The sequence below is a fragment of the Gymnoscopelus braueri genome, assembly GCF_963280865.1.
Source record: "Gymnoscopelus braueri genome assembly, chromosome: 6".
NCBI lineage: Eukaryota > Metazoa > Chordata > Actinopteri > Myctophiformes > Myctophidae > Gymnoscopelus > Gymnoscopelus braueri.
In genome coordinates, this window is record NC_137607.1 from 33,164,353 (window position 1) to 33,190,870 (window position 26,518).

General features: G+C 40.7%; 2 protein-coding genes across 3 annotated transcripts in view; both read left to right on the forward strand.

Moving 5' to 3' along the window:
- The first annotated feature begins 352 nt into the window (after positions 1–352).
- On the forward strand, positions 353–22,586 carry slco2a1 (solute carrier organic anion transporter family, member 2A1). 2 transcript variants are annotated; one of them, XM_080429969.1, is made up of 14 exons: positions 353–502; positions 8,966–9,103; positions 9,630–9,792; positions 11,094–11,306; positions 11,922–12,020; positions 12,265–12,407; positions 12,935–13,007; positions 13,405–13,569; positions 15,064–15,259; positions 16,936–17,086; positions 19,291–19,454; positions 19,681–19,745; positions 20,078–20,198; positions 21,099–22,586. In XM_080429969.1, the coding sequence occupies exons 1-14, from the start codon at positions 422–424 to the stop codon at positions 21,217–21,219; spliced, it is 1,893 nt and encodes a 630-aa protein (XP_080286095.1). In that variant the 5' UTR covers positions 353–421; the 3' UTR covers positions 21,220–22,586. The 2 variants fall into 2 exon arrangements, with proteins under 2 accessions (XP_080286095.1, XP_080286096.1); XM_080429970.1 differs by having other exon boundaries at positions 16,939–17,086.
- Positions 22,587–23,809: 1,223 nt separating this feature from the next.
- rab6ba (RAB6B, member RAS oncogene family a) overlaps positions 23,810–26,518 on the forward strand; it is an 85,701-nt gene continuing 82,992 nt past the window's right edge. The window contains exon 1 of the mRNA XM_080431136.1: positions 23,810–23,936. Within this exon, the coding sequence (XP_080287262.1) occupies positions 23,867–23,936 (70 nt within the window). The 5' untranslated portion in view covers positions 23,810–23,866. The remainder of the gene's footprint in view (positions 23,937–26,518) is intronic.

Below are 26,518 nucleotides of genomic sequence, written 5' to 3' on the forward strand. Positions count from 1 at the left end.
GGTAAAATGTAATATTTTCTGCTGCGATAAATTAGGAACCTCAAATATTACTCGACAAGGGCTATATAGACATGTAAATAATGTTTACATGGAAATGATGCACCCATGGTGCAAGAATAGTCTACACCAAATAAACTTTTTTTCAATTATGTATTAAATGCATAATCCCCTATTTCGGGGACGTATTGGGGGGTGGGGACAATCGCGTCGTAGGCTATGATGCCAACTATGAGGTTTGATCACGTAGTTTCAAAACATTTACGCGTGTAGTTTGTGGGAATGTGGGCTGAGTTACTGAGTCCCATCCATTACATCACTGACAGTCAGTCGGTCATAAAAGCCTGAGGTCTGACCGGAGTAGAGAAACCAACACTTGACACCAGCTCCACACACACACTCTGTTCTATAGGCTACAGGACGCATGGACCGGACTACACTCAAAGACATGGAGATATATTCAAAGAAAATGAAGAAGCCAACATCAATACTTAACAACGTAAAGGTAGGCTTCTGTTATGAGTGAAATTATATAAAATAATATAGCCTCATATAAAATGTAACAATTAAATGACCCAACTTTTTAAGACATCTGCAGATGATGAATGATGCATAAAGACTTGTCTTTTTGATTCGTAACGCATTTGAATGACAATGAGTGTAATTATGATTTGTTTGTAACCGAAGTTGTGTGATGATAATAGAAGTGATTAGGCCTACTACCTTTGAACCATCTGCTGACAAGTGTTTGCTTTGGCATCTGTTTTGAAAGCTGACAGGATTAACTACATGAAGTTGGTGCTTCAGACGTGTTTACTGTAAATGCACCTCATGCTACAGGTGTCAATCATAGAGGCGTTGATGATTGGATCATATTTTGACAAATTTTCACTTTATTAAACTTATATTTAGTGTGCCAATCTTCTTTTAATCCAAAACTTAATTAATAATTTTAATTTAACAAGTGCAAAATCAGATTTGGTTCTGAAGCTTGCATAGGACAAATTGTCATTGCTTTGGAATTATGGCCATAAAGACATGCATTTTATTTCTTTATTTTCAATTGTTCTGTTGCATTAGGAAACATGAGCAATTCATTTTTATTATTATTATTGTGACATTGTGGGTGTGGTAGCTGGGTGTGATGGGAGTCTTGAACAGACAGGGATCATTCATTTGTAACTCAGACCACCATAGCCTACTACTGTGTAACTTTGGGATACATGAGAGATTATTTAAAGCCTAGAAATACAATATAATAGTATTTGTATAGCAAATGAAAGTTTTAAAATGATAATGACATAGGCCTAATGAGAGAAAAATCTGGTAGAAGTGTGTTTAAGTTTTAAGAATTAACTTCAAGAAGCTGGAGCTAACCTTCCTGGGGCACTTCATCTATTCTAAATAAATCCAGGAGAAGAGCTGTAGTGTTTATCCTGAGGGTTGTTCTCACACACTGCGGTAGGTCCTGTCAGGTCCACATTTGATGTGGAGAGATTGGAGGTTATTGCAATCTCCATCCTATCTGACAGAACATGATCACTTCCAAAGTCCCCCATAACAACCTGTAGCAGGTGGTCTTTCTCAAAATGAAGATGTGCAATTTTCTCTGTGTGTATTGAGTGTACAGTACAAAAACACAAAGGTGCCAACTGAAACTGAAACGGTTTCCTCAGAGTGATGCCAAACTTAACCACTTAAACCCTATATATACTTCATCGACTGGTGTCTCTCATAGGTCTATATTTGGTCCGCTCCTTTTTTCCCTCTACACCAAATCTCTTCATTGAAAATAGCCGATCTACAAGATGTAGATCTGCTAGATAAAGATTGGGATGCATGCAAGGGTTTAAGTGGTTAAAGGTGCCTAAAAAAAACATCAGAAATATTCTTTGAGGAACCATTTCTGGTATCTTAAAGATTGTTTTGGGGGAGGGGGGCATATGAGGAACATGAATAACCATTCACTAAATAAAATGTTTTTAGTAGGTGATGGTTCTTTGTGGAACGTACTGTAGTATAGCATTTTAACCACTTAAACCCCAGCATCCTTATTGTGGGGAAAGCTTTGACAGAAAATAGCAGATCGACAAGCGAACTTGCCGATCAGCTATTTTCTGTGAAAGCTTTACCCTCAATAACAGAAAACAGGAAAGACACTAGTATAGAGCCCTGAGGGACTCCGGCCACCACCCATGGGGTTTAAGTGGTTAAATAACCATTATTAGCGTGCACGTGCATCATTATCCCTATCTGTGAGTAGATGTGTCAACAGAGGAGTAGCAGGTATGACTAACTGCATCATGAGATTCATGACGAACACTAGTAATGTAAGAACATGCCGTTCAGTATGCTTGTTTGTGTGCTTTAACTGGGGTAAATACTTCGCTACAACTGAAAGACACTGAGTCATGGGAGCAATAATATTATGCCTGCAGTGATGGAAGAAGTACTCACATATTTTACTTAAGTAAAAGTATCAACTGCAATGTAGAAATACTCTGTTACAAGTAGAAGTCCCGTATTCAAAATGTACTGAGTGAAAGTATAAATTAAAAATTAAAGTATCGCTTAAAGTACCAAAAGTAAAAGTACTCATTGTGCAGAATGTCCCATTTCGCAAGTTCAAAATGTATAAAGAATCTTATGAAAATAGACAATCTACAAGCTCACAATTCCGTATCACGACGCATTGTAGATCTGCCATTTTCAAATGGCCGAAATATATATAGGGCTGAAGTGGTTAGTGGGTTTTGTAATTATAATCAAATTCTACAAAGTTTACTAGTAACTAAAGTTTTCATATAATTGTAGTGGAGTAAAAGTACTATATCTTCCTCTGAGATAGTGGGGTAAAAGTAAAAGTAAGTAAAAGAAAGTCAAAATACCTCAAAATTGTACTTGAGTACATGTACTTAGTTACTTTACACCACTGGAAATAAGTTATATAATTCTATTGGTGAATGAAGCTTAGACTTAGTTTATTTGAATTAAAGCATAGAAGTGATAAAACAGAAAGATCGTATTACTAGTTCATGCAGGTGACATAAAAGAAATACCCAATGAAATTGCAAATCTGTGCATCGCCGTAAAGTAACAAAAAATGCAATGGGCAAAGATTACAGATTGTAATTCATAATGAAATATCTGGGAAAATAGTGGGCTATCACAACTACAGTCTGGCAGGAAGTTATGTTCACATTTGTCTAAAACTGGCTTATGGGGATTTATTTGATCTGTTCTGTCAGTATTGCAAGAACTTGGTTTAACCTTATGACCGTCTAGAAATTACAGCAATGAAAATTGGCCCTGTTTCTGTTTCATGAAAAATCATAATGCTGCGTGTCGAGTGCCAGCAGGTCAACAACGATCTCAATGGGACCTACAGTATCAAAGTCCATCTCATCCATCATTTCTTGACACAAGAACAAACTGTACGGGCCCTGGCTTTGTGTTTAAAAGTTTCATGAGGACACTCTCTGTTGGTCCTTTTTTAGAGAGGCCTTGAACGTATTTGCTGAGGGCTACATCTAGACCACACTTAAAGCCCGAAGCATTAACCCCCCCCCCCACACACACCCGACCACTTCCACCTTCTTTACTCTAACTCCAAAGTCAGGTTTCAACAACATAGGCATTTGAGCTAATTGAACAGCACCAAAAACATGGTTTGTGCATGTGCAAGGAAGGCTTCCACAGCATTCCTCTCTGACCTGGCTTAAGCCCCTGTCAAGATGTTTCCCTTTATCTCAGTTCAGGCAGTTAATTAAAGCACTTGAGCTCATTGTGGGTCATTTTATGGGAGCATTTTAGCCTTTCCCGTTGCTCTTTGCAATCATTATTTGTCCCCTTTTCTTTTTGTGACAGTGCTTATGGACATAATGAAAGGGATATTTGGCCACCGGTGGGTCGTTTTATAAACCTTTGATCATGATGCTATTGTGCAGAGAGCTTGTTTCACAATAGAAGGGGAAGTTATTCTGGGGATATGAATGGTTGCTTTCAAGTATATCAGGAGGTCCTGTCACCAAGCTTTTCCTTCTCATTTTCCCCCATAGTAAGCTCAGATATTTTACCCGTTTGTTGCTAAAAACGATTTCCTCCTGGAAATCCAAGGATGTCCTGACCAACGACTCCCAACACGTGTCTGCGACATAAAAGCGTTTTGAAATATTTAGGTTGGAGCTTCCTTTGATTCTTCCGCAGCAGCGGGGATGAGGGCTCAGACAATGTCATCCAGGGAGACCGTAGTGAGAGTGTTATAGAGACTGCTGAGGACATCCACAACCCACAGCCAAAACAACCTGGTGGCTGGGGCAACTTTACAGTTTGAAAATGTGATGCCACAATGATGGACCTGACTGCAATTACAGGCATCAGTTGTGTTTAACCCATTCAATCCGGGGACGCATTTTAGATTTTAGCTATAACAATAATTTTCATACTTTGGCTATAAAAAAATAGCAGATGTACAAGCTCATAACGCGGCACAGAGTGCCGCACTACGAGCTTGTAGATTTTCTATTTTTGAAAAATCTTGGAACATTTGTGCAAATCTTTGAATACATATCTTTTTTTTAAACAACATTTTTATCTCAAATCTTTACTTCTGGGGGGTCCCTGAAAAAACATATTTTGTTGGAGATCAGCGGCGAAAAACATAATTATGGGGTTACTTGACAAGAAAAGGTTTGAGCACCACTGATATAGCAACAATATTTTTTGAGACATTTGACAGTTACAAATGTTTGCTTTAAAAAAGATATATTCAAAGATTTGCACAGTTTTCCACGATATAAAAACAAAATAGCAGATCTGCAAGCTCATAGCGCAGCACTCGGTGCTGCGCTATGAGCTTGTATATCTGCTATTTTTTGAATAGCCAAAGAAATCTGAAAATTACGCAGATACGTTCCCGGCCTTAATGAGTTAAATCATTCATATCAACAGCGTGAGTAAACAGTGCGTGCTGCCACACCTCACATTTTGTTGAGAAACATTTCAAGCTTTCCACCATGGCACTGTACAGGTCCTGAAGACGCCCCTTAGGTCAACCCCTGTGATTGTGTTTGTGACACAGTATGACTGACTGGATTGAGTCATGAACAGAATCGGGTCATTCATGTGAATGTGGCTCACATCCTAGCCAAGCTCATTATGTAACATTCCTGTCTGCGGAATCTTTGACCTCCTGCCCGTTGGTCTTGATTTTGAACAATTGTGTGTTTACTATGCAAACTTGGGTGCGTGTGTGCGTGTCTGAATTCGAGTTATGTTTGCACACTTGCACTTTTTGTATACTGTACCTTTGGTTCTCTCAAGGATAGATGGATGAGCTAAGTCCTATAAAAGAAAGGAAATTAAGTGTTTCAACAAGGTATTTTAATGTTAGGCTTAGAATTAATTTGAGATTAAAGGTCAAGGTGGTTTAGGATTTAGTGGTGGGGAAAGAATGGAACATTTCTTTAGTCGTTTAGAATAAAATACAGCAATAAAAACCTGTGTGCGTGCGTGTGCGCGTGTGTGTGTGTGTGAGAGAGAACATTAATTCATCCATTTCCCAATCCCGAACTTTTTTTGCACTTTCTTGGGTGATCAATCTAGACCCCCACAGAGGCGAAGATCATATACATGTATCTATTCCACAACATGGTACATGATTTAGCTTTACTCAGATTTACTCAATTAAAGACAGTCCTGTATGCTGTGTCATATGGTGGATTTCAGCTTGTCCTAATGGTGCAGCAGAAAAGAGATTGCCATAGTAACCATCATTGCAATGACCCCATTGTTATAACCTGAATGAGAGACAAAAGACGCTTTAGCTGCCCAACAAATAGGACTCATAGAAACATCCCTCAATTTCACAAAACACGTATGAAATATTAGCAACCGCACAAGCGTGTCTATTGTGTATGCTTACTAACGAGAATTGACTGTTCCTGAGTCTAATTCATAGAACCTTAGTTACATTTGTAATACTACTACTAATAATAATAATAATAATTCTAATAAACCCCTTTGGTGCAACTTAGACACATCATCAGTGATGTATCAGTGATGTATAATAATGTGTAATGCACTTTTATATAATACATTTTTTGACACAAATCTCAAAGTGCTACAGAGTAAAAAAAAATTAAAAAAAAAAGTAAAACAGTATAAAACCCAACTAAGGAAAAAAAAGTACTTAAAATAATTAATAAAATCACACAAAGGCATAGAAGCCTAAGGATGAAACTAAGAAAAATCTTTGTTAAAAGGGTACGTTTTTAGAGCTCTTTTAAAAGCGCCAGTAGACGTAGTGTCATCTCAGGGGGTCAGGGAGAGCATTCCAGAGACAAGGAGCAGCCGAGCAAAAGGTCCGGTCGCCCATGGTGCGGAGAGTTGGTCCTGGCGGGGCGATGGTGAAGGTTGGTGTTGGCAGAGAGGAGGAATTTTAGAGTTCTTTGAGGTAGGAGGGAGCATTGCCATGGATGCACTGATGGGTCATAAGGGAAATTTTGTATTCAGCCCTGGAGGAGATGGGGAGCCAGTGTAGTGAAAGATGGACGGGTGTGATGTGCTCACTCTGTAACTTTTAATTACTCTTCTGCAGGCGGCAAATAACAACAGACATGGATTTACAACTCTTGTTTTGATAACAAATTCACTCCACATGCCAACTTGTCAGGTCCCTTCAGAGCCCAGCACACAGAGAGGCCAGTGGCTCTTCCAGGTCACTGGGAATGCTTCCAATGGGTGACTTTGTGTCCTAGAAATGTCCCCAGAAACAGAACTGTAATGAAATAATGTACAATATAAGCAAAAACCTCTACAACTTTGAAATACAGAGAGGTACTGATCCCAAGACCCCTGTGTTGCTTCAGCTCGAGAAAAACAGATCAACTGTTGATAATAGCAAATCGTTTTTGCGATAACATCATCCTCCAACTGAAGATGATGGCCCTTCCAAATTGTATTTAGGAAATAGTTAAACAAATGGCCTCTCGGGGAGAAGATGTTTTAGGCTTTGATCCAAATCTGTCTGTACTTGTGAATGAAGACAAACCCCTTCTACGCTGTTAATTGAAAACAGCAGGACAGACACAAACCACTTCCATTTTTGGACCTCCACCTACAGTATAGTACCACAGTATCCATCACCTGTGACAGGTTTTTTAACAGTGAGTGCACAAAGTTGACACATTATATTAATGGGTGAGGATTCAGTGGAAAAGGATTATTGTCTGCAACACCCTGTGTAATATACACATTGGACCAACAGGGAGGGTAATGTTTTGGAATGCTGTGTTATGACAGTAGATGTTTACTATGGTACTAAAGCAAACGTCAGTAAGCAGCAGCCAATAACTACTTAAGCCTGTACTTCATCGCATAACAAACAGTGAAAATATCTAAGCTACAAGCTCACAACGTATTGCAATGCGACGTGTTGTGAGCTTGTACGAACGCACGCACGCACTCGCACTCGCACTCGCACACGCGCACACACACACACACACACACACACACACACACACACACACACACCTTTTGTGTGTATTTGTTATCCATAGTTTTGCACTTGTTATTTTCAATATGGGTTATTTCATTTCACAACGGAAATCTTCAGTGTTTTATATATTTTGTACTCATCTTGTTTTTCATTATTATGATGCATGTTCATCCTGTGTATGAAACAAGCTAGATCAGTTTTTCACAAGCCCCGCTTGGGGGGGGGGGGGGGGGGAGTACTGTATCTGTTTTGAGGTAGAAGATTTAAAACACATTGCACAATATCATCACTCACTTTCCAGTCTATTACTTAAGAAATCCTTATCTAAATCTACTTACTCTAATTACTTATTCTATCTTCATATCTTGTCCTCACTGAGAAATATTGCAGCTGCGCCAGAGATTTAGTTTCCATCCACTGTCTCTGCCTGCATTCTCAATGTGATTTCATTCTTTCTCAAATGCAAGGGCGGGGGGGTGTTTTTAGACCAGTTTTAGACCCAGTTTGATATGTGTTAGGCGACAGAGACCCATTATACTATTCTTTATCTCTGGGACCCCAATCTACACTGTAAAATCCTCTCAGAGTTAAAGGACCACTTCACCAATTTTCAACCTATCTTTCAACCTATCTTGGTTTCATTTCTGTCTACTCCACTCTGTGTCTCGGGGGTAGTCTGGGGACAATTCAGAAACCTGCCTACCAATGACATCATCATCGGTACGCAGTTTTTTATTATTATTATTAATGCAAGAACAATGGCTTCTACTTCAACATGCTAACCTTCCAGGGAGAGAAAGACTAGTTTATATTAGCTTGCTATCCCCATTGAAGATGTCAGTGGCAGGTTTCTGAACTGTTCATAGCCCACCAATAAGATTGTCATGGAGTTCTGGATCAATCAGTAATTGATGAGGCAAGAGGAGTCAGGGACACTTATAAAGGTAACGGTGGTTGTGCTTTAATTACATGAATTCACAGGGAGAAGTACATTAGAAACACAGATCAGTGGTAAGGTAGTTCTGCCAACGAACACAGGTATCAAACCACAAGTTATACTCCGGTGTCACAAGGTCAAACTGTACCAAAACAATAGCTATCTGGCCTAAGCAATCTGACGCAAAATATCAGATCATATCATGAGGTAAAAGAGAAGGTCAGATAAAGGCAAACATGATAATAATATGTAATTCTACCACTATTCTTCCTCAAAATGCAGAGTGAGTAGAAGGAAATTGTGCCATCTTATAAGGACCTTTAGTGAGGACCAATTATATGAAGATAAGGTTGAAGATGGGTGATGCGCTCATTTAAAATAAGTGGAACCATTTGGTTCCATTTGTACATTCTCAGAGTTCCTAACTATCAACACCCACAAGGACCCCCCGGGGTCCACGAAACAAACTCCACGTTGACAACCACAATTTTGTGCCTGGATTGAATGGATTGTCCTTGTCCCCCATCTTGCAGCTGTTTGTCCTGTGCCATGGCCTGCTGCAGCTCACACAGCTCCTGTACAGCTCCTACTTCAAAAGCACCATCACCACCATCGAGAGACGCTTCGGCCTCAGCAGCTACTCTTCAGGAACTATTTCCTCCCTGCACGAGGTAGGAGCCAAGCACAACACTCCTGCACAAGTTAGGCTAGTGAGAGATTTATCTTGCGGATGCTGACAAAAAAAAAAAGAAAAAAGGATTGCAGGAACAAGCGCGCTATCGCAATCACACATCCTGACAACTCCACGGGGACCTGCACATTTTGGAACAATCTTTTCTCTCTAGCAGGCGGGCAAAGAAGGGCTGCAGAACACCATGAAAGAATAGGTTGTATGCTTATCTAAATGGTCAACACTGATACTGAATTTCCCAGTATTTGTTTTTTTAGTTTTCATCATGGATATGATCCATGGTTTCTGAATAAATCTTTTGCTGACATCTTCCATCCGTCACTCGTCAATTACCAGTTACCACACTGCTCAAGCTCTCCATCCCTCAAGTCTAATTTAGGCTCTATGGCACGACAGTGTCGCGCAAAAAAAAATAGCAGACCTACAAGTTCTATCTTGTGAGCTTTACACAAGATTTCGATTGTTTTTCCTTCTGGAACATATTGTAATTCTGTGTCTGTTTTCAGGTCGGTAACACAGTGCTGATAGTGTTTGTCAGTTACTTTGGGAGCCGGGTTCACCGACCCAGAGTCATCGGGATAGGAGGGCTGCTGATGTCCATCAGCGCCATGATGCTGACGCTACCTCACTTCTTGTCCGAACCCTATGAGTTTAATTCTGTTTTACATGGTAAGAGTGACACAAATCAGCATATAAGGCAGCAATGCTGTCTCTTTGTACACAGACGGAGACAGTCCAGACCAGAGAATGCACAAATATGCCACCACATTGCAATTTATGAGACCGTGTATTTACACTTGAGTATTGAGACATTTCGCTGATGTCACTATCCAGAGCAATTTACGATGTGCAATTTTAGCACAAGCTGCGCTTCCTAGTTCAACCACATTAATTATAAGCATATTGGAGTGAGGATTACAAATCTCAGAGAGCTATACTGTGTCAGACAATTTTCTTGTGAGCCTAAGTCCTTAGGCCGTCAAGAAAAAGGGGGAAATACCGGTTTAGGGATATAGAGACAAATCCTACAAGCCTTTTTTTACGACGTGGCAACAAAGGCGCCAGCCATTTATGTACGTATGTCCCCTGAGTAGACCATCTGGATGTCCAAACAAAAGTAGACCAATCACAGCAAACTACACGTCACCTCAAGCTGCAAAGTTCACTTTGGCACACTGTTACATCGTAAACTGCACACCTAGTAACTTGCTTACACAGTTATTACAGTTAGCACAGGGAAGCCACGCGGTTATTTAGAGAGAGAGGAATTGCAAAGTGAGCTAAAAGGAATATGATTCGGAGGAGGAGAGGTGCAGCTATGTTGGGGCATGTGATAAACGTTGTGTTGTGGAACGGTGACTCTGTCCACAGCAGTTGCTCAAGAACTCTCATAATGCCTGACTTGGTTGCACGCCATGTAGCGCTTGCAATAGGAGATCTACAAGCTCACAACGTGTCGCACTGCAACGTGTTGTGAGCTTGATGATCTGCTATTTTCAGTGTGGGACACCGTCATGCAAATAAGTATAAATCACCCTTAAGGAGGAGTAAGACTGATGTAAGGTAATTTGGGCTTTTTGTGCCATGGAGTTGAGTTGAGTGGAGTGGAGTGGAGTGGAGTGGAGCGAAGCACTAGGGATGTCTGAAGAGGTTTTTGGAAAGCCTGCAGGTGCTCTCCAGTTGAACCCTTTGCATAAATCATCTGGATAGCCCTAATCTCCATGCTCTTGAGGGAAGCCAAAGAGATTAGACTGATCTCCCGGGCAGTTAATTTACCTCGACAACATTCCCTCTCCGAAACCAGCTTAAGCCCTCCTCGGCCTCATACAGTGCTCAGTCAAAGGAACTTCAGGAAATTAAACTAGTCAGTCTGTCTGCATTCAGTGGGTTGCAATTAATTAACATTCTCTTTGTTCTCTCTCTCTCTCTCTCTCTCTCTCTCTCTCTCTCTATGAAATCATGGGGCCCAGATCGCCACGATATTTGCAACCCTCAGATGAATTCCAGCGCCGTGGGGTCGTGTGGCGTCGATGAGACGAAGCGCCTGGCTGATAAGAACAACCTGTGGCTGCTTATGACCAGCGCCCAGCTGCTCTTTGGCGTGGGTTCAGTACCCATCCAGCCTTTCGGCATCTCCTACATTGATGATTTCGCAGGGCGGAACAACTCCCCCCTCTATATAGGTGAGTGACCTGCGGTTCGATGATAGATCTATTGGTTTAGATAAATAAAACACAATCCTGGGCACAATCTCAAGGCCATGGTGCCATGCTGGGTCATTCTGCAGCCTGTGTAGAATCATCTGGATCCAAGGGGGAGGGGGGCACTCAACTTCAATATAGATGAATGGCTGGGTTGGGCCTCAAAAGCAGGGGCATCAGCCTTTTTTGTTTTCAATTAGAAATTTCCTGAAATGGGGGGCTTTAAGGTTATGTTAGTATGTAAGAAAGTTGGCATGAAAGATTAGATATTTGGATGTGTATCGTCATGACGATGTTATTGTTTCATACCTGTGCCCTATCGCAGTGGTTCTCAAAGTGACCAGGGGTCGTGGGGGATTCTCCAGGGGGTCCCCGGTAACATTAGTTAATATAGCATCAAAATCAGTTTAACTACTTGAAAATAGCCGATCTACATCGCAACGCGTTGTGAGCTTGTAGATCTTTTTACAAAAGGTATTTTCAGATGGGGGGCCCGCAGCTATATACATATTAATTTGGGGGTCCTTGACTTGAAATAGTTAGAGAACCACTGCCTTATCGAGTCCCTGTCTCACAGCCTGTCTCTGTGCTCTGCAGCCATTCTCTTTGCGGTCTCTACATTTGGGCCCGCCTTCGGTTTCCTGCTGGGTAGCGTCGTGTTGAAGATCTACGTGGATGTGGACCGAACTGGCTCAGGTACTGGTTTTGAATACATTAAATATGTCATCATCAGGCTGCCAGGGTAGGCTGAGGTGGATGGAGTTGTGCAGTCCAATGTTGTAATGTACAGTTAGGAATGCAGTGTAAATATAAAGGAGTTAGCAAGAATGATCATTTTCATCCTTAGTCCTTGTGACCTTCTTAGACAACATTACAAACCATCACACCCATTGGTGGAGAGACACTAATGTTCTCCCTCTCTCTCTCTGTTTGTCTTCAGCGACCCATCAGGAGCTGGTCCCCAGTGACCCACGCTGGGTTGGGGCGTGGTGGATGGGCCTGCTCATCTCCTCCATTAGCTTGGCTCTCACCTCCATACCCTACTTCTTCTTTCCACGGAACATGCCTCAGGAATTTGGTGTCGTAAGTAACAGTGTCATTCATTTCTGTAAAAGCAGGAGGCTCTGTTGTGTTTGGGTGTATTCCTGTTTCACATCATGTTTTGCTGACATCTACTGGCCTGATATCAGCACTACGTTTGTTTATTTTCAACACCCATTACATGATAAGGACTGCCAAGATATCAGAATGTTGCAGATTGAATCAAGGCCAAGGTAGAAGATGCCTTTAGTCACATTCTAGCTTGCCATCGATAGATGATTAATTGACGTCTCCTCCCTGCTCATAAAAATATTTAAAACTTGTGTGCAGAAACAGTTCAACAAGAGATAAGATAAAACCCAGTTGCTCAAGGGGATTTTTCCACCTCTCTCTTTTAAACTGTATTGGCATGGTTGTCTCATCTTGCGGTGTACAGGACTTGGCCAGCCAATTATAAATAAAGAAATCGGAACCCAGTTCTCTTGCATATTATTATGCGCATCTCCCATATTATGCATGCATGAATGCTCTCCACAACACTGAATGTATTGTAATGTATTACTTCCTAGGTGACTGTGACTGAAACGGACATAAATGAAGACCCAAAGAAATCAGATGTCACTTTGCTTGACTTCCTGAAGGGTAGGTTGTATTCAACATTGGTACACCAGTTGGCAGATGTATGTACTGGCTATACCTGACCGTAGCACACACAGACTGTGTTTAATATATTTTGATTGTTGGCGATGCTGTGTTTGGTGATACACCTTTTTGTGTCAGTAAGTCAGTATTCTAGCTGGGATTTTGATGATAGCGTTTATGCTAATATTATTCATATTTCTCAAGGGACGGTGAGAAACAGACAGGCAGACAGAGAGGGAGAAAGAGAGAGAGAGATGAAAGGGGGGAGGCAGAGACATAAGTGATCAAGGCATACTGTTTTCCCAAGTGTTTTCCCAAGTATTAAAATGAACAAATGTTTTGTGTGTGTGTGTGTGTGTCTTTGGGTGTACCCTCGTCTGTGTTTGCATGTGATCAGCGTTCCCCAGGCTGTTTGTACGCCTCCTGCTGAGCCCTCTCTTCCTCATACTGGTCCTGGCGCAGTGCTGTTTTTCATCGGTCATCGCTGGTCTCGCTACCTTCCTGAACGCCTTTCTGGAACACCAGTATAGCTCCTCAGCTTCCTACAGCAGCATGCTCATGGGTATGTGGATGGTATCACTACATTATAGCATACAGTATAACCAGTGGTGTAAAGTAACTAAGTACAGTTACTTAAGTACTGTACTTAAGTACAATTTTGAGGAATTTGTACTTTACTTGAGTATTTCCAATTTCCAATACTTTTGCTTCTACTCCCCTCCAAATATTGTATTTTTACTCCACTACAATTATTTGAAAAATGTAGTTACTAGTTACTTTGCAGATATAAATTATTACATTATAAAACATACACTATAAAACATACATATATTTTCAAACGTTTTAGTACTTTTACTTTTGGTACTTTAACTTCATTTTGATACCAATACTTTTGTACTTTTCCTCAAGTAGATTTTGAAGCCGCAAAAATAACAAGAAATAAAAGAAAATAGTAGCTAGAGATAAATATAATATAATAAATAAATGAAAATAGCAACGTATGTAGATTAGTCATGGCACACCTTGAGTTGCTGTGGTAGCTTGACGGTAGCTTATTTGATAAAAAAAAAATTGACAGCAAGATTGTACTTACTTATAACAGCAACTAGAGAATCAAAATTCTCTCTACAGTTATTGACTGGCTGCAAATGTTATTTTCTGTCTGCCAAATAGCGATAAGCAAATAGTTGGCCAAAGCATCCGTGGGCCTTCACAAACGCAATAAGCACTGCAGTTAAAGGCACTAAATTGCTTTGCAACACAGTAGTTCGGCATCATAATGTGTGAGTAGTTCTTGGTGTCTCTGTCACAATCACTCGCCTGATTGCATTGAACATGTAGTCTGGGAGTTACAGGGGAGCACAGCAGGTGCAGCAATTTGCTGATTACTGGGCCAGTGAATGAGACAAGCGCCTCAATAAATAACTACCATACCAACTATTATCACAAAGAATGAAAGACAAATATGTCTCTGTTATGCCTTCTATAATACAAGCGCAAGCTACAGCTGAATATGTTATTTTAGCTACAGTGACTCAATGAGAATCAATGAGAGTGTTGGAGGTGCAAGCAAAGGCTCCTTTATGTGGCTCGGGAGCTTGAAAAACGAATATTTGGATGTCCTGTCGGGCGGTTGTTGCCGGTCCATGGACTACAATACGTATTACGTAACCAGAGTTTTGCGCTAGGACAGGAAAATATATCACTGTAAACGATACGTCTCACAAACACAATTCTGATAACTGCGACAATGGCTTATTTGGCCACGCCCCCATATACCTGTTAGTGTGTCTCAAAGAATAGTGTGAGAGGCCTTTGTTGTAGTACAGTGGTTCTCAAAGTGGGGTCCAGGGACCCTCTGGGTTCCTAGAGGGTGTTCCAAATGGACCCTTACAGGTCTGTATCCCTGAGAGTGTACAAAAATTCATACGCTCTCAGAGTTACAGTATGGGGGTCCTTGAAATTAAAGTATGAGAACCGCTGTTGCAGTACTTTTGTAAACGAGTGCATCTCCGCTTGTAGTAAACTGAGTCGTCTGTGGCTCGTCGTATTGTAGGTGCTGTGAACCTGCCGTGTATAGCGGTGGGGATGCTGGTGGGTGGGGTCATCATGAAGAAGGTGGGCCTCTCTCTCAAGGCCATCCCGCGCTACTCTGTGGTCATGCTGGTCTTCTCCACCCTCCTCATCATTCCTCTGTTCTTCATGGGCTGTCCCACGCAGAAAGTAGCTGAGGTCAACTATCATCAGCATGGGTGAGTGAGAATGGTCTAGTCTATGTCCTTTCTAAAAATAGACAAATGTAAAGTTTGCATTAGGGCTGGGCGACATAAATTCAGATTAATATCATCATTATTTCAAACTTATGCCTTGATTGCGATTAATGAACGATTATTAAAATAGAGTACTGAAAATAGCAGATCTACAAGCTCACAATGTGTCACAATGCAATGCATTGTGAGCTTGTAGATCTGCTATTTGCGCATTTATTACACTATTTTTGATACGCCACTATTGTACAACAGAGTATAATATAGGGCACGAGTGGTTAATCAGACTAATTGATTTAGTCAATGATCAAAAATCACTATTCCCAAAAAAAAAAAAAGATTAATTGATATATAAGAATTAAAAGAAAATTATATTTAAACACTGCAAATATCGTTTTTGATATATTTCCGGTTAATTGCCCAACTTTGCATCACATTGATAGTCTAATGCGGTTAAATGACAGACTAGTTGAAACTTTACATAAGTAACAGTGCTCCACCCAAAACTGGGCGTTTTTAAATTGATAAGCAAGCCGTTTTAGAGAGCTTACATTTGAGTACACAGCTACTTTTTATTGCTTTAAAGCCAATCGCTAGAGCAATAAGACTGATAAGAAGAATGATTTTCAGTGGATAATGACTTGATAACCCAAGCAGCACATACAGTACTGATTATAATCATGAATATTATGATTATTATCAAATTTTCTGTGTAACACTACATTATGACAAGTTGAAAGATTTGACACCAGTCTCGGAAGGCAATTCATATCCATATTCATATATAATATGAAGGCCTATATCACTTCATATTATACTTTATTTATACATGCGTATATTTCATATAAATATATATTGTGTTTTAGGAGTTGCTTCTCAGTGATACATAAACAATATGTTTTTGTTTGGCTTGGTGCCACCAGGCGGCAGACACCAGACAGGAACTATTGAATGTTGGTTTGTTTGCGCAAAAGCAAACAGCAGCTAATGAAACCCAGACTGTGAACAGCCTCAGCTTGCTACAGCAGTGGTTTTCAGGCCACGACCCCCCAAAATATTATTACATATATATTTGAACTGCCCCCCCCCACCCTGGCAAGCGATTGGAATTGTAGGAGTTTAGAGTCATTTAGTTTGACTCTGTTCCAGATAAATATTGTGAAAATAGACAATCTACAAGTGTTGCAAGGCGTTGGTTTTGCCTTTTTCTTACATTATTTGACAATTTGGCCAATGTTTGACCAGTTTTTATATGTTGTTTTTATAGTATGTTTTTATAGTATGTTTTTTTTTGCAAAATATGTTTATTGCTTTTTAAAGACATACAAAATACAAACATATAAACAAACAAAAAATAATAAGACAAAAATACAGCTCAGATACAAATAGTATGGTTTGTTGATTACTTATGATGCAGTAATGGTCTTTTTTTCTTTTCTTTCTTTTTTTTTGTTGAGGTATTAAAAAGGTCTCAAAAGTCCTTAAATTGAATTGTCCCTTCACTGTCATCTGGGGACCCCCCCCCAAAATCATGTGGGGACCCCCCTGGGAGTCCCGACCCACAGGTTGAGAACCACTGAGCTACAGTACCTGCTTATTATGTTCACTCCTCCAGCTGTGCTGTGATGTCTCACACGCCCGCTATGATGCTTTGCTCTCAGCAGGTCTGTGGCTGCGTGTTATTCCAACTGCTCCTGCCCAGACAGTGCCTTCAACCCGGTGTGTGGTTCTGATGGTATAGAATACATATCGCCATGCCACGCCGGCTGCACCAACTTCACCAGGGACCCCAACAACACCTACAGAGTTCAGGTTAGTGGTGCAAAGTAACTATGTGCATTTACTCAAGTACGCACTGTACTTAAGTACAATTTTGGTTACTTTGACTTTACTTGAGTATTTACATTATCGCTATACTTATACTCCACTACATCTCAGAGGCAAATATTTTATTTTTTAATTCACTACAATTATTTGAAGCTTCAGTTACAAGTTACTTTGTAGATTTAGATTATTATTTCAAAATTTACATTGACCACTTGAGCCCTATGTTATATTTTGGCTATTCGAAAGTAGCCCATCTACAACGTGTCACATCGCATTGTGGGCTTGTAGATCTGCTATTTTGGAAAAGGTTTTGACACATTTTGAAAAATAAAATTGTACCTTTATTTTGGTACTGTAAGTATATTTTGATGGCAATACTTTTGTAATTTTACTCAAGTAAGATTTATTTTTATTTTTATATTGTGGTATTGCTAGCCTGGGATCTAGCCTGATTTACTACGTTCGGCAGATTTTTTTTTTCTCACTTCACTTATCGAGTGAGAAAATCCGCCGAACGTAGCGAAGCAGTCTGGATCCCAGGCTATGGTATTGCTACTTTTACTGAGAACTTCTTCCACCCACGGTTCATTTGAATGCCAATATCGACCAGGGACAGAGAATTGAAATGAAAAGCACCTAAGAAAGGTTTTTTATATTTGGAGCGAGTAAAAGGATATTGATTTTTATTCTACTGTAGATGTGGCCCTGGACTCATATGGAATGTGTATTGTCTATTGGGTAGAATAGGCTACCCGACAGTTCAGTGTCCATTGAGATGAATTGAGAGGCTGTGTGGTGAGCAGCCAATGTTTATGACCAAATGAACCCAAACATCCCCATTGTTTGCATGTCATAATAGCCAAACATTTGGCAGAAATTGAAGAATACTGGGCAAAAATAGAATAACGTTGAGCGAAAATAGATCTAGAATCTAGATCTAGAAGCTCACAATGCGTTGCATTGTGAGTTGTGACGAGTTTATATATCTACTTTTTTCGGTTAAGTGGTTCATCAGACTAATCAATTGAGTCGATTACAAAAAGTCTAGTTTTTGTCTAGAATTGTTTAGTGTCGATTCGTTGATACATAAGAAAGAAATAGCCAAAATAAAACCCTGCTTCTCGATTACTCAATTAACCTACATAAACAATATTAAGTCGGCTATCGGTTCTAAATATCGGTTTCGATATATTTTTGGTTAATTGCCCAGCCGTACTTCATACATAATAAGATAAAACCCGGAAACACTGATCAAATGTCTTGGTGCACCCTCAGCTATGTACTGTACGTAGACTAGGTACATTAATACACCCAACACCAGGCAGCTTCCTGTCTGTGGGACGGCAGGACAGTGCCAACACGACACGGGTGGTTCATGATCAATGCCCAATCGATGTATAATTAGCCGCACAGAGCAAAGGACTCATTTTCACAGGAACAGTCCTATAATACTAGTATTTGAGCTTGTGAATAATCTACTAGTGAGGGCATTGGGAGACTGCTAATGGAGCATTAGTCAATTTGACTCGGTGCATAAGCTCACTGTGTGATACTGTAACGTAGTCACGGACAGGGGTGGCTGCCGCTGGCTTAATGGATTAATACCCAGCAGTCGCAGACTAATTATCTGCCACTGCTTGTGGGACGCTGTCTGGAACTCAGAGAAATGCTAAAGGTTAGATCGGTGAGCTGAGACATTTGTTGTAGGTGTACTTTGGAAATTTCCATTAAATTTCCATTAATAGGGTTTAGAAGTATACACAGCAGCACTCATAACTTTGGTAGAGTACATGGTATGCTTTTGCACACTCCTTGTAGGATTTCACACCACAGACCCCCATAACTCTTAGAGCGAATGGACGGACCATGGACCCGTAAGGTTCCATTTGTACACTCTCAGAGTTGCAGACCTGTAAGTGTCCGTTTCGTTCCCAACTATCAATCATTTAGCTAGGGATCCCCTGGAAAGGTCCCCTGGGGGTCTCTGCACCCCACTTTGAGAACCACTGCTCTATAGACAGGGTACAGTATGTATATATAACAACATGCTCCATACTGTTATTAGCATGTTGTGGGCTAGATGTTCCCAAGTTAAACAATATGTACATTTTTCTTTTCAGTGTATTATGTTATTCCTCTGAGACAATAGTATAGGTTTTTAACGGTGCTATTTCTCCTGCTGGTTACAGTCGTATACCAGCTGCAGGTGTTTATCCGACGGCCAGCATCACGCCCGCCCGGGTCCTTGTGCCAACAGCTGTCCTCACTACTTGCTCCCAGTCATGTTCCTCTTATCAGCAGCAGGACTGATCGCCGCCCTCACTCACAACCCCCTATATATGATGGTGCTACGGTAAGGCATAAGACTCCACTCAAATCCAACTTTATTTGGTCAATACAGCAGCCATTAGCCACTTATGCTGCTGCTGCATTCAAACTAGCAGCGACAAAGCAACAGGCTGCAAGCAATTTTCAATAGAAGTAAGCAACATGAAGATGCAAACTCACACTCGATACTTGTCTCAGCGTGACCGGCGTGTCGTCCTACCAAAAACAATTTTTATGTGTTTTGATTTCAGAGTTGTTCCCTATGAAGAGAAGTCTTTCGCCATAGGGGTTCAGTTTTTACTCATGAGACTGCTCGGTAAGGGAACACACAAATATCCACATAAGCCAAATACTGTCTCCTTTGATGTGTTTATGTACATACTTGTGAACTGATTTCACATTAGAGAGAAAACCAATCACATCTCTAAAGTTTACATGGACTCCTTTGAAACAAATGTTAGAGTGCCCTCTAGTGATTTCAGTTGAACCACACTGGGATGCACGTTTTCATGGTTTTATCCTGAACACCCCCCCCCCTCTCTCTCTCTCTCTCTCTCTTCTTTTTTTCTTTTTTTTTTTCTTTCTTTCTTTCTTTCTTTCTTTCTTTCTTTCTTTCTTTCTTTCTTTCTTTCTTTCTTTCATGTCCAGCCTGGCTACCAGCCCCAGCTATCTTTGGAATGGCCATTGACACTTCATGTATCAGGTGGAAAGAGGTGTGCGGGAAGAGGTCTAGCTGTGGTTACTATGACAACAACATTTTGAGGAACCGGTATGAAAACCTATAGTACCGTAATAATAATACTGAAATAAGTGAACTAATAAACAAGGCCAACCTACTGTAGGCATGTGTATATAGTTGAGCTGCGGAGCCACAATTAATAGATTTGATTGACCTTGACCACAAAATTGCAGATTGATATGTCATAAAGTGAGTTAGACATCTCATTGGTCATTGCAGCCAGAGTGACGTACATAATACACAATACCACTTTGCAGTGGTGGAAGAGGTTGTGAGATTTTTTTTACTTAAGTAAAAGTAGCAATATCACAATGTAGAAATACTCTGTTACAAGTAAAAGGCCTGTATTCAAATTCATACTGGTGTCAAGATACACTTAAAGTACCAAAGTAAAAGTACTCATTATGAATGGCACATTTCACACATTGTTTTCAAACCAATTAAAATAACAGATCTACAAGCTCACGACACACGTTGTGAGCTTGTAGATCAGCTATTTTCAAATAGCCAAAGTAACTAGTGACTAAAGTTTTCAAATCATTGTAGTGGAGTAAAAGTATTGGAAAAAGTACCCCAAAACTTTATTTAAATAAAGTACTACAGTAGACTCCAGACCATAGACCCCCCCACTCACTGAGTGGACTGCCTCTCTTGGCTTCAGTCAGATAATCAGGCTAGTACTACAGTCCTACAGTTACTTGTCACCAGCTTCTTGGCTCAACAAGCAAAGCAACCCATGAACATACTTGTACAGCAGCATCCTCTGGTGGACAAATACGCAGACAGAGTGACATACAGCTAAACAGACAGCCTTATTACAATAGTTTTGTGGTGGTTCAAGTAATAAATAATAATAATAGTAACTGTTTCACTGCTAACTGCTAAGCTATATGGAATATCGATGATGCTAACATTATCTCACCCCTGCAGGTACCTGGGCCTACAGGTGGGCTACAAAGTCATGGGGATCGCCCTCTTGATGCTTCTGGGGTGGAAGGTACAGCGCACCAGTCAGTACAGTCTGGAGAAGAGACCAGAAGGCCCGCTGTGACCCTGTGTATTACTGACTGAAACCTCTATCTAGAGACCACTGCGTGATTTCAGCTCCTCCTGGCTCTCCGCTCTGCAGGGGCTTTGAATCCACATCTTTGATGGCCTGTGCACTGACTTTTAAAGCCATCGGGATGGCAAAGGCCTGCCTCTTTTGACCTCCATTCAACACGGCACCTGGATATTCTCTGAACACATATACAACATACAGTATATCTATATGTTTCAAGTTGCGTTTCATAGCATCACCGTCGGGCTTTGCTGTGAATTGACACTGACCATATGAACCTCTCTTCACAACTTACGGCAGGATTGTGAATTGTCCATTCTTGTTCGGTACATCGAACCATTATGCGTACATGTGTCAGTGTCTGCTGAGGGCGGTTGAAAGACAAGTGAAAGGTGAATTGAGCGTGACTGATGACTATATCATGTGAAGGATGTGCATTATTCATTGCTTGTTGTTCCTAAAGCCTGAGTTATACTTACTTGCATGTGGGTGTCGTGCACCAAAAGTGGCCGATCTGCAAGCTAGGGATGGGACGATAATCGTTATTATCGTTTATCGTGATAAAAAAACGCTCACAATAATCGTATCGCAGAGATTTTAATTTATCGTGTTGGTTGTCCTACACTAGGATGAATTAGCTTTTGTTGAGCTGCAAAGTCAGTACCACTTAAACCCTTTATACTTGATAAAACTGACCTCTAAAGAGTGCATTTGGTACGCTCTTATTTCATTCTACACAAATCGATTCAATAAAAATGTGGCGAACGTTTCCCCCAGAATAGGGATGCTGGGGGTTCAAGTGGTTAACAACAGTGGCATTTTAAGTTTTAAGCATATTTTGATTATCGCGATTATATCGTTAATCACAATTATTTTTGCCACAATAATTGTGATTGTCATTTTCATATCGTCCCATCCCTACTCACAACCACAACGCACCGACAGCTTGTCGATCTGCTATTTTGGGTGCATGACACATGCAGCACAACTAGTATAAATCAGGTGTGCAGGAATTTACACATTCAGGTTTTTGGTTGCAAATGGCAACATAGTTAACTAGCTTAATATTTAAGTTTATTTTTTTAGAAGTTTGTCTCAAACAGAGGCATAGGTGAAAACCTTATTACCGCTTTGATATATATTAGACAACTGTAATAACATTTAATATGAAACTTGGTTTAATCGCTATGCGGTGGATTTTTTAAATCCTGAACACACTGTTATAAAATAACTTACTTGCACACAATAAGATATGTGCTGGCATGGTTTATATTTGTAACGTCTATATTTTAATTATCTGGTTGCATTTATGAGAATGAGTGTGTAAGCGAATCGTGATAATAAAAAGGATACAGACTTTCAAACTGACTTTTGAACCTGGCTGGCTGCCATCTCTCTCCCTCTCTGTCTGTCTGTCTGTGTTTCTCTGTCAGTATGCCTGTCTGTCTGTCTGTCTGTCTGTCTCTCTCTCTCTCTCTCTCTCTCTCTCCGTTTCTCTGTCTGTCTCTGTTTCTCTCTATCTGTCTGTCTGTCTCTCTCTCTCTCTCTCTCTCTCTCTCTCTCTCTCTCTCTCTCTCTCTCTCTCTCTCTCTCTCTCTCTCTCTCTCTCTCCCCGTTTCTCTGTCTGTCTCTGTTTCTCTCTATCTGTCTGTCTGTCTGTCTGTCTGTCTGTCTGTCTGTCTGGTCCCCCCTCTCTCCTCTCTTTCGTCTCTCCCCCTCTCCCTACACTCCCATTGCTGTTTTACAGTTGGTGTATAATATGGATTTTTACATTGTATCTTGCCTAGTGTGTTTTTCAACCTAGACAGAGGGATGACAACTGCCTTCAAAGGGAAAAGTGTATATTCCACAAAAGTAGGGCTGCCCCACGAACGTAACTCCCCCCCCCCCCCTCCCCAATGGTACCTCTCTCTCTCCTCTCACCCCCTTTTTCACATGACGTCATATTATAGAAAGCTTTCAGGGTGGTTGACAGTTAATCGGAGAACGAGGAGAGGCCGCGCATGCGCGGAAAGCCCCCACGAAAGGCGAGGAGCTCCTCTAACAGGGTTGCCATGTCCGCTTATTATAAGCGACGTTGGGCTTATTTTTCTGTGAAGTTGCTTGTAAATATTGGTTTTTTTTGGGTTGTTTCTTAAATGTAGTTGTTTATTTGGGCTTGTTTTTTATGTAATGGTTCAAAACAGTGGTTCTCAAAAAGAATTCATGTCAAGGACCCCCAAATTAATTAAATTAATTAAATATTTTGTTCCAGGGAGACACCCATAGAGATTTGTGGATTGTCTTGTTAGAATCATTTAAAAAAATATATTCCACATTTTGCCCTTTTTTTTCAAGATTTTTTTTTAATAGCAGATCTACAAGTTCATGTGAGCTTGTAGATATAATATACACTACGTTTAAAGGGCGAAGGGCTCGCTTCTTTTGGGCTTGTTTCTCTCACGAAATCTGGCAACACTGTCCTCTAACTAACAGCAGAGGCAGCCAGGCACTGAGGCAGCCAGCGTTCAGTTCAGTTCATAACCATCATCACGGCGACGGGTTTTACAACATCCACAAAATACAATAAGCTGGTGGAAGCTCAACGTTTTTCATCTTCACACTTTGTCGTCAGACCCTTCAGACATCGTCCCCCAACATGTCAGTGGGAAGTGACTTTGGGAACCCGTTGAGAAAATTCAAACTGGTCTTTCTGGGGGAGCAGAGTGGTAAGTCAATCCTCTGGAGAAGTTTAACACACCCCGAGTAATACTTACTTCGTCTGTAGATCTGATAATAAGGTGGCGCGCGACACCATCGCGAGACTTATAGGCTTTTGATTGTGATGTGAACCCCGGTGCACCTGCTGCATCATCACAGCATCTTCATGTGTCATCTGTCATCTCCATCTGCAACTTACTCTCTATCTATACTATATGGCTTCTTTGTCTTTGACAAGACGAAAGAGATGTTGTAACAAGAAGTTTTTATTTTAATTATTGTGTCACTGTCACAGGATGGGGGGGGGGGGGGGGTATTATTTCTTAATAACATTATTGAACATAATAAGATATAAAGCTCCCCACAATAGACACAGCTAGATACAGTTTTAAGTTTTCCAGTGGAAATTAAAACGGCACTTATTGTCTCCACCTGGTTCTAAGACTATTAAACTAGTTTGAATGATTCCACCCAGAGCTCATTCCGCTTGTGATCCACATCCAGGCTAGTTATAGGAGCATTTAATCCGCATTTCAGTTGCAAAATAAACATTTACCTTCTCGGCATTGTCATGCAATGCAAAACACGACGATTCTATATTTCAATTAGCCCAAGAGAAGACTGCAGATGTGATTAATAACATAGTGTGATGTAAATAAGTTGTTCCTCTGTGTGTGTGTGTGTGTGTGTGTGTGTGTGTGTGTGTGTGTGTGTGTGTGTGTGTGTGTGTGTGTGTTGAGACACACCCAGGCTGTGTCAGTGTGTGATGTGATAACTTGTGTAGCTGCAGCAGTCTCTCTGGCCCCGGTATTGTTTCATTCATTGTGCCTGCTCAGGAGGATGACTACGTTATTTCTTTATTTGCCTATACTGTCTATGAAATAACGTGTCAGCCTATGGATGTATACCTTGTTAAAATCATAAAATCTTCCAGATAGCCTATGACTGTTTATGTGACATATGGATGCAACTCATCTATGATTCATCATCTCTGCCTCGATCTCCGTCCATCCCAAGATTATCCGTCCACACCCTTCCCTTTTACAGTAGAAAGGAGATTTTCTTTTTCTTTCTTTCTTTCTTTTTTTTTTTTGGGGGGGGGGGGGGGGGGGGGTCGTATTGGGGACATGTCAATTCATGGTCTTTTTCAAGAGCATTAGTCCTGCCATGAACAGACCTTTCACATGTATCTTCTATGCAGTGTTAGGAGGCGTTATATATGTGTATATGGAGCGTGTACACATGCAGCTTGATGTACAAGTACACCCCCTGGACATGATGACGCTAGTATGTCGCAGGGACTTACCCCCCAAAATCCAACGCTTGATGCTGAGTGCCAAGCAGGGTGGCATTGGTTGCCATTATTATAGTCCTGTATAACTCGTCCGGGGATTGAACCCCCCGACCTCCCAGTCTTGGGGTGGAGCTGTAGCTGTAGTAGCCTAATATCACAGTGATTGGAGAACCCACAGTCATGAAACACTTCCAGTCACAGATACAGCATGCTTTGAGTCACTCGTTATGACGCATCAAGACGAGTCTGAAACCCGTAAACCTTGGGCACCTTTCCCTTTGGGGTGTCGGGTGTGAGCACCAGTGCTTCTTAACTGGTTTCATACTGGTATCTGAACATCATGTTTGCCATGAAAACAGGAGCCAGCATATTAAGGTGCAGTAAGTCTAAGTGATATTTTTTTCGAGGGTAAAATAAGTGTTAAATAGCTCCATATTCTGATAGCAATCATTGCTATAGAGTGTTTGTCCAGCTCTTTAGGAAACAGAACATTTATTTTCAGGTCGTGATACCAGTTTTATCCAGTCAGGAGAGAGAACTCATACAGGATACAGTACAGGATAAACAAGTAAAATTGGAAGCGGTACAAAGAAATGAGCAGACAAAATTAAAACTGGAACACTATACATTTGAAGCTGATAAATAGTACTCTCCCCTGATTGGATGAAACTGGCAACCCACCTGAAAAGGTATTTTCTGTTTATTAAAGAGCTGGAGAGACAGGGAGACCCGTTACTGAAAAAACAATCTTGCAATAATGACTTACTATCAGAATGTAAAGCTTTAACTCTTTAACAAAAATATGTTTGTTTTAAGCAAAAAATATCACTTACCATACCTTTTTAAATACCTTTTAATTAACACAATATCCATCTACAGTGTTAAAGTTCTTCTTTGTCTATGACCCTGTCTGGACATCTAGTGACCTACTTTTGGGTACTAACTCACTGCTTAAGGAACATCACGGATCTATACAGAATGCTGAAGGTGTACTGTTGGTTTCATCTCCCATACTCAGCATTATAGCCTGTTGAATTGCATTACCCAATGACACTATTATTGGATTAAGTGCGTAACAATAATGTGAATAGGAAATGCATACAAGATCTCAGTCAGGGCATACATTAGGGGTAAAGGGCCACAACTATTGGTCAAATTAAGAAAACAGTGACATCATCTACTACCTATCATCTAAAGGAAAAGCTTTATAGGTTTCATAATAGAACATCACTAACAAAATGTCCCACAGGGATGAATAGCTTGATCAGATTAAGTGTGTGTGTGTGTGTGTGTGTG

Coding starts and splice junctions, on each gene's coding strand:
- slco2a1 (XM_080429969.1), top strand. CDS start 422: ATGGACCGGACTACACTCAAAGACATGGAGATATATTCAAAGAAAATG. Junction 19,746..20,077: donor TTTACTCATGAGACTGCTCG/GTAAGGGAACAC, acceptor TTTCATGTCCAG/CCTGGCTACCAGCCCCAGCT. Junction 20,199..21,098: donor AACAACATTTTGAGGAACCG/GTATGAAAACCT, acceptor TCACCCCTGCAG/GTACCTGGGCCTACAGGTGG.